At 36.4% G+C, this 11,489-nt stretch overlaps 1 protein-coding gene across 1 annotated transcript; it reads right to left on the bottom strand.

The window, feature by feature from the left end:
• Positions 1 to 3,902: 3,902 nt before the first annotated feature.
• LOC110942628 (glutaredoxin-C13) lies at positions 3,903 to 4,499 on the bottom strand. Its single transcript, XM_022184404.2, has one exon. The coding sequence runs from the start codon at positions 4,425 to 4,427 to the stop codon at positions 4,122 to 4,124; it is 306 nt and encodes a 101-aa protein (XP_022040096.1). The 5' UTR covers positions 4,428 to 4,499; the 3' UTR covers positions 3,903 to 4,121.
• Between the last annotated feature and the right edge of the window lie 6,990 nt (positions 4,500 to 11,489).

Here is an 11,489-nt window from a genome sequence, read left to right as displayed (position 1 = left end):
AATCAACAATCTCCCTTGATGATTCACATTCAGATCCATCTTCACTTGAACTTGAAGTTGTATCACCCTCAACTGAAGTTGAAACATCTTCATCTGAACTTCTAACATGTTCAGAACTGTCATCATTTCCCGAGGATCCACCCTTGCTGACATCTTTGACAATTTCAGCATACAACGCCGTTTTTGTCTGACTACTGTTCTTGGGATTAAGAAATGACGATTCTACAGTAGAATAATGGTGTTGCACGGCAACTGGGGGTAATGGATTTCCATACATGTCTGTGGTGGGAGCTGGCTTTACAGGAACTAGTTTTGGATTGCCAAAACAATCTGTGATTGTGACGTACTCCGTTTTTAATGGAGCATGTGAAACGGGTCTTGCAAACGAAGTACTGGAAGTTCCAAAATACATATCAGAATTGCATGGCACACTGGATCTTGCAGAAAACGTACTGCTCTCTGCAGTTGACGGATTACCCCATGCTGGATTCATTTTTGATCAGAAAAATGAAAACTATATCAATGTCTCAAAGGATAATAGCCACCCGAAAGATCACACAGCCGAAGGATCCTGGTTGCAAGATCTGAGATCACAGAAACTTGTTAACAATAAACTGACCACAATCGAAAGATCAACTATTGTTCGAAGGATCAACAGTACTCGAAAGATTACTGTTGAGTCTTGAACAATAATATCGAAAGATTCAAGAACTCGAAGGATTCCCTTTTGAAAGATCCTTATCTTTCGAGTCAAATCCCTATCTTTCGGACACTTATCTTTCGAATAGCTAACTTCCGAAGGATCACACTTGTTCGAATGATCAACAGTGTTCGAAGGATCACTGTTGACTTTCGAGCACTGGCTTCGAAAGACTCAAAATCTCGAAAGATTCACACTTGAAAGATCCTTATCTTTCGAGATAAAACAACTATCTTTCGAAAAGATTCCCTGATCGAAAGATATGTTTCGAACTTCGAAGGACTACTCGAAAGATGTTTATCTATCGAGCTGTCACTGATCGAAGGATTGTCTTTCGATGTCGAAGGATATCTTTCGATGTCGAAGGATATCTTTCGAATGAGCACTGACACACTGACACAGATGTGACGGGTTGGTGAAAAGGTGATGGGTAGGTAAGTCAACTTTCGGCAGAAAGGATGTGCAGGCTGTCCTTTCACCACCAACTTTGAAAGTTTGCCAAAAATGACAACAACACCAGTCACCGGAATTTTGAACCGGAATATAGCCGGAAAATTCAAAATCACTTAAAACAATTTTTCAAGTTACCCAACCCCACTTTAAACACTCCCGGTTAGTTTAGACACGTTTTTACTCAAAGAAAAAGCAAGAAAACAAGTAAAAACAGGTGCAAAACCAAGTGTTTCAACACACCACAACTTGTAAAAACCCGGTTTTAAACAAGGTAAAGAGCCAAGCTCTGATACCACTTGTAGGTCCCTTTTCGCGGAGGAGTACGAACCTAAACCTTGTTATACAAACCTACTAGCAAGTGCGGAATCCAAGCTAGCAAGCAAACCGAGTTAGTAGCAAGTAGAGAAACAAACACACGAGTTCACCGATTAACACAACTTGTATTAATGCAATGAGGGTTCGGATACAAGCTCAATGTTTACAGAAGTGTTCTATAAACTCTCAAAGTGTGTGTGTGAGTTCTGGACAGAATGCTCTCAATGCTCTCTATCTCTCGGGTGTGCAAATGGCAGAACTAACTCTCACACAACACATGCATGGGTATATATACCCAGCTCAGCATGTCTGCTCGAAGGATTCGACAGATGGTCCGAAGGATCATCTGTCGACCACATGTTACACGAAAGATCAGCATGGACCTCGAAGGATCATCCTTCGAGGTCTAATGGTCGAACCATGGTCGAACCATATCTTTCGATCACCTCGAAGGATCAGGTGTATCCTTCGAGGCTATCCTTCGATCAGAACATCTTTCAACTGTTGTCCAAGTCAAACCAGAGGATGGTTGACTTGGTCAACTTACAGACTACTAAGGACATCGTTTACATACAGACCCAATACAGACAAAGTACAGACACAAGTGCACCAACAAAAAGACCATACAAAATACATCGTAAATTACAAGACTAGTGACAGACACAAAAATGCATCAACAGTTTTGAGCAATGAGGGTTTGGAAGTTAGAAAGCATGCCTCGGGGAGAGATTATGTTCATGGTTACTTGGTACAGGCTAAAGAAGAAACATACTATTAGTTGGTAAAACTTTGCTACCTTGTTTTTATATATTGTTGTCTCTATTTTCTGGAAAAGAAACTTCTAATGTGTATTCTCTGTTTTGTATAAAATCTAATATCACATTTCTGAAATGTATGAAAATTATAGGATTTACCGTATGGTTTGCTGTGGCTGTTGTCAGAGAGGCGCTTAAAAATTGATAACTTGGTTGCAAAAGTACACGGACCTAAGCAGAGTTGTAAAGTCTATGTGTGTTATGTTTTCCCTCCCGGAAATGAAAAAGGATTAGCTGCTGGTTTTATGGGGTCAGGATGGATCACTTTTGCTTTGAAAATGACATTGAAGAGGACTGCCAACTGTTGTTTTAATGGATGAGAAGTACTCCTGAAGACCACTTTAACTTCAATGTGCAGATATTTAACAAAGACGGGATTGGACTTCAGGTAGCCGCTACCCATCACTACAACCGTAGCAACCACCAACACCACAACAGCCGTACCAGCTACCAGAAACAGTTTTAATACCATGCCATAGAGACACACATGCTGGTATTTACATACCTACTTTTAATATACTTTATTTTCATTATAATGTTAATGTTGGAGATTGAATAACAAAACCAAGAATTTATTTTTACAGACAATACCGAAGAAGTTTGTTCGGGATCACCAAATCAATAACTACTATAATGCTATGTTGTCATTTGGTCATGTGAAGTTTCTAATACCGCTACGTGTAAGGAGAGATCCTAGAAAAGCGGATGATGACAACCATGTGATAATGTATGCGAACTGGCAGCATATCCTGGATGAAGCGGGGATGTCTAAGGACAAAGTGATGAGGTTTGAGCTGGTTGAAGAAAAAAGTGTGGCAGGTGATAAAGTCCACTTTGAAGTTTGTTGATATGGATTCTGAACATCTTTTTAGGATTTAATGGTTTATGTTTTTGTTGTTATGTTTGATGGACAACTTTCCTCTTCTAACTGCATGTAGAATTTTAACAGTCACCTCCCGTTACGCATTACGATGTTATCGTAATTTTGGTTTGGGATGTATAAAATATATAACTGAAATATCTATATCAATTGTCTTGTGTTATGTTACATACAGGGCCGACCCAAGCCCAAGTATTTTGAGGCTTGGGCTTTCGGCCACCAAATCTATAGGGCCTCCAAATTCAACCAAAACCTAAAGCAAGTTAATGTATTGTCTTGGTTAATTGATATTTATTATTACATATTAGCGTCGCATATTGTGTAACACGAGACGGGTATAGAGGTGTCGTATAGGGTATAGGGGTGTCCAAACACAAAAAAGTTGTCTAATTATCATCACCTTTATTTAAAAGTGGAGCATATATCTTAACTCTTTCGGCAAATAAAAAATCAGGAATTTCCAAAGTTGAATTTCACAGCTACCTCTCCTGAGTGCACTTTTCTTTCTTACCTTTTGAACTTCCTTTTTGTATGATTCTAAAGCAGGATTTCATACGCATCAAATGATTCTAGAGGGATCAGAATCATTTCTAGTTTTAACTTTGGAAATATGCGGGAAAATATAATATTTACAAGTGCAGGTTCTTAATTAACAAATTTATAATTCCATTTATATAAAGCATACTATGTGTTTTCATCAAACACATGTGAACAGATTAATGAAACTACATTCATAATCTAAAACTAATAATAATCATAATAGTCTTGAATGCCAATCTTCCTTACCACCACTAGAGTCTGAAGGCTGAAGTTGATAAAATGCTATGTAAATACTATAAATATAATACATAATCCAGTTCGATAATAGATCATTACTACTGCTCTTATGTCTTGAGCCAACCTTATTTCTTCAGATAAATTGTCCCCACAAACACTACCAGTGTTAACTAGAATTGATTTAAGAAAGTAACTGATATGGTTTCAGCAGTGGAATGAGGGAGCCACTTAGGTGGAGGGACATGACCTCGTTGGTGGAGCCGACAAGCTTGCCACCTATGAATACAGCTGGCACAGGTGAGCTACACCCTTTTTTAAGAAGAGCTTTCTCCATCTCCCTTCCTTCAGGAACTTGATCTATTTCATAAACTATAGGGTTGACCCTAAGTTCTTGGAACAGAACAGTGACAGCATAACACAAACAACATGTGCTCTTTGTGAAAATCACAACTCCATTGTGTGATGTCAATGATTGTATCTTCTCCATCTCAGTTGATCAAAATCCAAATTAGATTGTGATCACACCGTAGGAATTTTAACGCTAACCAAGCAGAAGCAGTGAGATTTGCTTGAAGTTTGAGGTTTCCGTGCTACATCTATTTATATATAAAACTAGTAACATCGAACTCCTTTTCTTCGAACAAGAAAATCAAAAGAAAATATGCTTGAAAGCTACCAAAGGTATCTTTTGAAAGATAGATACCGAATTCCCTAACAAGTTGAACACAAATATTCTTCTTGAAATTGCATTAATTCGGTCAAATGCACTTGTTACAATTAAGCAAGTTAAGGTGTTTGAACAACGTGGGTAAATCGTAGACCGTGGGTTTTAGTCTTCCACATTCTATGGGCCTGAGGACTTGATGAAATTGCAAAAGGGCTGGTCAATATTGGTTCAAACAGATTCCTTTAATCAATTTATAAATAATTAAGCGAATGCATATATTCTGAGGGTAAAAAGATTTTGAATGTGATTGCTATCAGTGGGTGATCAATGTATGATTCTTTATAATGCATAACCAACTTGGTTAAATTCGTTCAAATATGCGAAGTCTGTTATTGTGACATTTTGATCTCTTAGTTTTAAGCTCGGTGACTCTAAACTAAAAAATGATTTGTATACCAATATTAGAGACGAAATTGGACATGTCAATGTTAGGGACGAAAAGACAAAAGAAAAGCTTGTATACCAATATTTGCTATCAGGAATACATCAGGATGATTATCCTGCTACAAGTAAATATCTAGTGACTGAATACAAATAAAGCCGGCAGGTCATGTGTGTGCTGGAAGCAGTCAGGTCTGGTAGTTTTTTGAATTTCAAATAAAGGAGCTGTTAGTGAATTCAGTTGTTACTTATGTAGCACGGGAACGGGTACGGGACTAGGGTGTCTGAGGTGTCTGTCCTTCTCAACAAGGACCCCTGATAAAAGTACAAAAATACGGTAACGAAAACAGAACATGCTGTAGAGATCTTGACTAGATTCGCATTGTAACCGAGTATCCAAATAGAGTACTACCCGTTCGGATGAATAAAGCAACATAAATTGTGAAGACTTACCATGAAGACCTTTTGTTCTTTGCAAGCTTGTTGTGTGCTTCATCATTTGCCGCCTCTCAGAGTTTCACAAATTTTGTTGGACCCATAGTGGCCCATGCAAATCAAATCCAAAAAAATCATGTATTGGACAGCTGCTCAAGGCCCAATTTGTAAAGCTCAGGGTCCACCTGCCCATTTTATAGGACAAAATGAAGAATTAAAACTAGGTCCTTTCTGTCAGCATCAACTTCCATGTCACTATTCTCTACCGACCTTGTTTACCTGTTCCCTGACTTACCTTTTAATTCCATTCATCAATTTGCCATTTTCAAAGCTTTTGAGATCAGGTTAGCTTAAGCCCATGTCACATAAAAAAGGTGGGATGGGCTGACTGATGAAAGAAACAAGGGTCATTAAACTTAATGGAATGAAAATAGCCATTCAAGACTTCAAGTCTTGCGATTCAGCTACATCAGTTACTGTCACCTACCTACTTTCCACTGTTTAAGTATTGTTTGGTGATCCGGTTGATCTGTAATCTTCGGCACTAAACGATTGGTACCAGACAATGATCTTTGGTGGTGACTCAGTCATTGATTCTCGGTACTGCTTAATAGATTTTGGTCTTCCGTACTGATATTATCATAATGATTTTGATCTTTGGTACTAAGTTGCCTTGCATTGATGGCTATACCTCACCAAAAAAAACCCCAAAAACCCTAACCCCCCCCCCCCCCCCCCAAAAAAAAAAAAAAAAAAAAAACCTAAAAAATATCTAAAAAAAAAAAAAGTTAACACCCACCCCCACCCCACCACCACCCAAAAACCTAAACCCCCACCCCCTCGGCAAAAAAAAATAAATAAATAAATAAAAAAATAAAATAAATTGGGTGGGTGATGGGGGAGGGGGTGGGTGGGGGTGGGGGTTTAGGTTTTTGGGTGGTGGTGGATGTTTAAGGTTTTTTTTTTTTTTTTTTTGTAGTGAGTTTTTTTAGGAGCCTTTGTACTCTTTTTACAATTAGGAGTCTTCGTAGTTGATCCTAATCCTAAAATCCATTATGGAAAATGAAACATGGGACCTTGTGGATATACCTGAAAATGAGAAATCTATTAGCGTAAAGTGGATTCTATATGGTGAAGTTGAATTAAAAGGGATAGGTTGACAAACACAAAGCTTGACTTGTGGTAAAAGGAGAAAAGCAAAATCTGGAATTGATTATGACCAAAGAGGTAATTGCACCAACAATCCACCTTGTAACAATTAGATTGCTTTAGCAATTGCAACACAACATGGTTGGCATGTCCATGAGATGTATGTTAAATCTCCATTCTTAAATAGATATTTGAAAGAGAAGGGTTTCCTTAGAACAACCATGCAAGTTATATTACTAAAGTTATTTAATTACTCTATCTTTTAGCAATGCAGGATGTAGTCATAGGATCTCCTACATTTTAGCTGGATTTGCTACACGTTAGCTTGTAAGCCTATAAGGCAATGGAATTTCCTTGGTAAAAGGTCATCAGAAATTTAACCAAAAAAACTCATCTTACTCCTTTCTCTTTTCCCTAACTGATCGAACCTAACCACGGAAATATGCAATGGATTTGCTTATCGGACTGCATGATTGAGTAGTAAGAATCACAACTAGCGGGGTGTGATTGACCAAATCGAAGGTGATAAGCAAAGATTCAGAGTGGGGATTATAACATTGACCTCTTCAAGAAATTTGTAACAATGGAACTGTTTTCAGTTTATGAAAAGGTTTTTCTAAAGTAATATGCAGAAAGATAAAGGTTTCATCAACAGAGTTGCCGTCAACCAACCGTTGTCTAGTGCTAACATGGAGGATTTGCCGAAGCATGCGTAAGATGAAGCCCATTACATGGCATTAAAGAAAGCTGATCAACAAGCACTAGTTCACAGAGAAGCAAAAAAATTGCGGTGGTTCTGGCTAAGAGATGCGGTCCAAGACCTGCATCTTATAGCCTCGCATCAAACAACTAAATGCGGTTCAACATATGCGTTAGATGGAGTAGTAGATACCATTGTGAAACTTGAAGACGATGAGTTATTGAATGAAGTCACTACTAGAAAACTACATTTTTTCTAAAAAAGTTTCTGACAAATTACCCACAATTCAATTTTTATTACAATACTCTTACAGCTTTTTGACAAAAAAGAAAAACAAAAGAAACCCAAAACTTTTCCTCAATTTTCCGACAAAATTGCCACACAACAAGAATTTGTAGCAATTTTGTCACAAAATTTATAACCTTTTCGAGAGAATTCCGACAAAATAAATAAAAATTTTATATTATTTGTAACTACAACAAAATAAATAATTTAAAAAATAAAACATTAAATTGGTCAGAAATTTGTAGCAAATTGACACCAATTGCTACAAATTTCTTACAAATTAGGCTAATTTATTTGTTATTTATCAACTTCAGAAAAAACATAATTTTAAAAAATAAAATGTCAAATTTGTCGGAAATTTGAAGCAAATTGACAACGGTTGCTACAAATTTCCTACAAAACGAGTTACTTTATTTTAGAGTATTGAAGTTTTGCTGTAAAATGAAAAAAAACATGTGCTTTCAAGTTTAGCTGTAAAATAAAAAAAAAAAACATTTTTTTAACCACAACAATATCATTCCACACGAAAAAAGAGCAATTACAAAGCAATGACAGGTAGTCGGGCAACATGTTGCGCTGCCACCCCCTTTTGAATTAAAAAACATGTGTTTTTTTTTTTTCAAAAATATCTTCAAAATTCGTCATGTTACGAAAACATATCGTCAAAATTCACATATCATTTAACAATAATACGATATTCGAGTTGGGTGTCGGGCAAAAAGGACAAGCCTAATTGGGATGGCCATCTTGAAATAAAATAGATGTAAATAAGTAGGAAATAGAGTTATTCACTAGATGAAAATAGGTTTGATCTAAGGCATTTAACAATAATACGAGAATATCGTATTATTTTAAATGATATGTGAATTTTGACTATATACATATTAATTATATCTTTTTGTACAACTTTTAGCTTCAAAAAGTTCAAGCGGAATTAGAAAGAAAACGAGAGGCCCGATAAAATATAGAATCACATTTCGAAAAATTTCAACAAGAGCGCGAAAAAGAGCGGGCCGACCAAGTGGCATGGCAAAAAAACTATGGAAGATAAGCTGAAAAACATCGAAAATAAGTAAAAACTCTTGTCTTGTTAAGTATTGGAATGTTAAAGATCGGATTAGTTTTGAATGCTTTTAATTAGGATTTTTTGTGCGTTTTGGAATGTTTTTAAATTTTTTTTGGAATGTCTCGGAATGTTGCATTAATAGTTTTTGAATGTATTAAAATTTTTCCGCAAAATTGAATATAATAGTAATTTTGCTGCATTTTTTCCATAAAAATCGGTTTTATTTAATTTCTTTAATTTGTTACAGTTTGTCACAAATCTGTAGCAAACAGCTACACGATTTTTTTTCCTGAGTTTTAGGAAATTTGTGGCAACCTTCTTTTTTGGTTTGTAGGAATTTTGCATAACCTTTAAATTTGTTTTTTTTTTTTTTGGTTTGTAGGAATTTTGTCACAAAACTTAAAAAAAAAACCATTTTTAAGTTGTAGGAAATTTGTCGCAACATTAAAAAATATATTTTTTTCTGTAGGAATTTTGTAGCAAACTGTTAAGAGAAAGTTTTATAATTTTGTAGGAATTTTGTCGCAAAATAAAAATAATTATTCGTAATTATGGATAATTTTTCTCATTAGTGTTATTAATTTTAAAAGTAAAATATCATAAAATAAATTATAAAAATAGGCATATTTGTGGAAGAATTGTAGGAAAAACATAGAAAACCGGTTTGTAGGTATTTTGTGGCAATGTTTATGAAGATAGAATTTTGTCAAAAATTTGTGTGAAATTTTGTAGCTAACCTTATTTTCGACAAGCTTATTTTGCACGAAAATTCTTGTAGCAAATCTGTAGGTAAGACCAATTTCCTACAAATTTGCAACAAATTTGGCTGTCACAAAGTAGTCAGTTTTCTAGTAGCGAGTAGATGGGGCAGTAGAAAATTAGCAAACACAAAAGTGGGTCGAAGGTAATTGAGTATATATTAGCAAGAGTACATCTCTCAACCAAAATAGGAGAGTAATATTGTATGAATATTATTGTTATAATGAAATGAGATTACTTTGCCATTCTATCATGGTATCAAACCTACTAAACCCTAGCCCATCCTCTCTTTTATCGTCCCTCCCTTCTATTGCGTAATTCTCAGCCTTACCTCTCCCTCCGGATCGATTATCATCATGTTTTCTTCAATCCACCCTGCAGTCACCGTATCTAATATTAAAACTCTCATCCCCATCACCCTTGACATTGAAAATGGCCACTACACTGCATAGTCCGAATTATTCAAGATACATTGCATGTCTTATGAAGTGTATGATCATCTCGTAGCCAAGCAACCTGCTGAAACTTCCTCTCTGGACAAAGATAAAGAAAAAATTCACATCCACTGCTTCGCGGGAATGTCTCGTCACCATTGTTTTACAATGAATATACATAACGATATTCACAGATTTCCTCAAGATAACAAAGCCACTTGTATTGTTGATCTCAACAACAAGTTCGCCAACACCCGTCTCCATCAATTTCCTATCATGACTGCCTACTGCCAAGCACTAAAAGTTGTTTATGAACAACTCACTAATGTCGGCTCTCTTATCACTTAGGAACAGTTGGTGATTCAACTACCCATGGGGCTTAACGAGCTGTATGAAAGCACAACCACAATCATTCAACAAACTACTCCCCTACCTGATTTCTATGAAACCTGGTCAAGAGTGTGTATGGTCGAATCCCGAAAAGCAAACTAGGCCTGCAACGCGGCTCGAGCCGACGACACTGGTCTTGCTTCTACTACTGAAAATCGATCGGACTCGTCACGTGATCAATCATATATGACCTGTCTCGTGATCAGACACAGGGCATGGACGCGGTCGAAGTGGGGGACGGGGATACAAAAGGGGTGGCTATGGTCGTGGAAGTACCTCAAACCAAGGGAATTACCGTACTGGCTACACCCTAGCCATTTACATATGCCAATTGGGCCGACCAACCCACAACTTACACACCCTCTCTCTATGGGCCCCTTGGAACACAATCCCACCTTGCCTATACCCCACTGTCCAACACATGTCCAACTCAGTCCTACGCAACCGGTTATGCTCCAATGGACATCAATCAAGCTATTTACACTATGGATACGGGTGCAACAATGAACATGACTCTAAAAAATGACAATTTCTCATTTTTTTTAATAATGGCATATTTCGCAATATACTTATGGGTAATGGTAATACTAATCCAGTTCTTTCTTAAACATGGCAATCAAACACTAAACCCCCTTCCCTCCATTTAAACTAACCCAAGTGTTATTTGCACCTTCTTTAATTAAAAACTTGATTTTCATCTGTTGTTTTACAATTGACAATCATGTTTCTGTTGAGTTTGATCCCTTTGGTTTTCTTTCAACAGCCTAGGAGATCTCTACACTCTTGATCTTAAACAAGACATATGGCATCAACGTCTCACCCACCTGGGATTGAATTTATTTCATTATCTTAAACAATATAGTTTTATTAATTGTGGAACTTTGAAACCTAAGTTTTGCCGGTTAAGTATGTTTGGAAAACAAATTAAACTTCTTTTTGTTGATTCTATCAATTCTACATTTATGACATTTGATATTATATATAGTGACCTTTGGACATCTCATATCTTAAGTAGTGGAGGCCATCGATATTGCATGTTATTGCTTGATGACTTTTCAAATTTTCTTTGGACATACCTACTTGCAAATAAATCACAAGTCTTCTATATGTTTATCACAATTGTAAACTTTTTCACAAGACAATTTCATCTTAAAATTAAGCAGTTTCAATGTGATAATGGCAGAGAATATGCCAACTCCTTTGAACAATTTTGTAACCAACAT

Source organism: Helianthus annuus, chromosome 1, assembly GCF_002127325.2.
Source record: "Helianthus annuus cultivar XRQ/B chromosome 1, HanXRQr2.0-SUNRISE, whole genome shotgun sequence".
Lineage (NCBI taxonomy): Eukaryota > Viridiplantae > Streptophyta > Magnoliopsida > Asterales > Asteraceae > Helianthus > Helianthus annuus.
Note: the sequence above shows the minus strand (reverse complement) of the source record. Positions and strands in the feature narration are given on the sequence as shown.

Bases quoted from the DNA above. Each gene is read 5' to 3' on its own strand.
- LOC110942628 (XM_022184404.2), bottom strand. From the start codon at position 4,427: ATGGAGAAGATACAATCATTGACATCACACAATGGAGTTGTGATTTTC.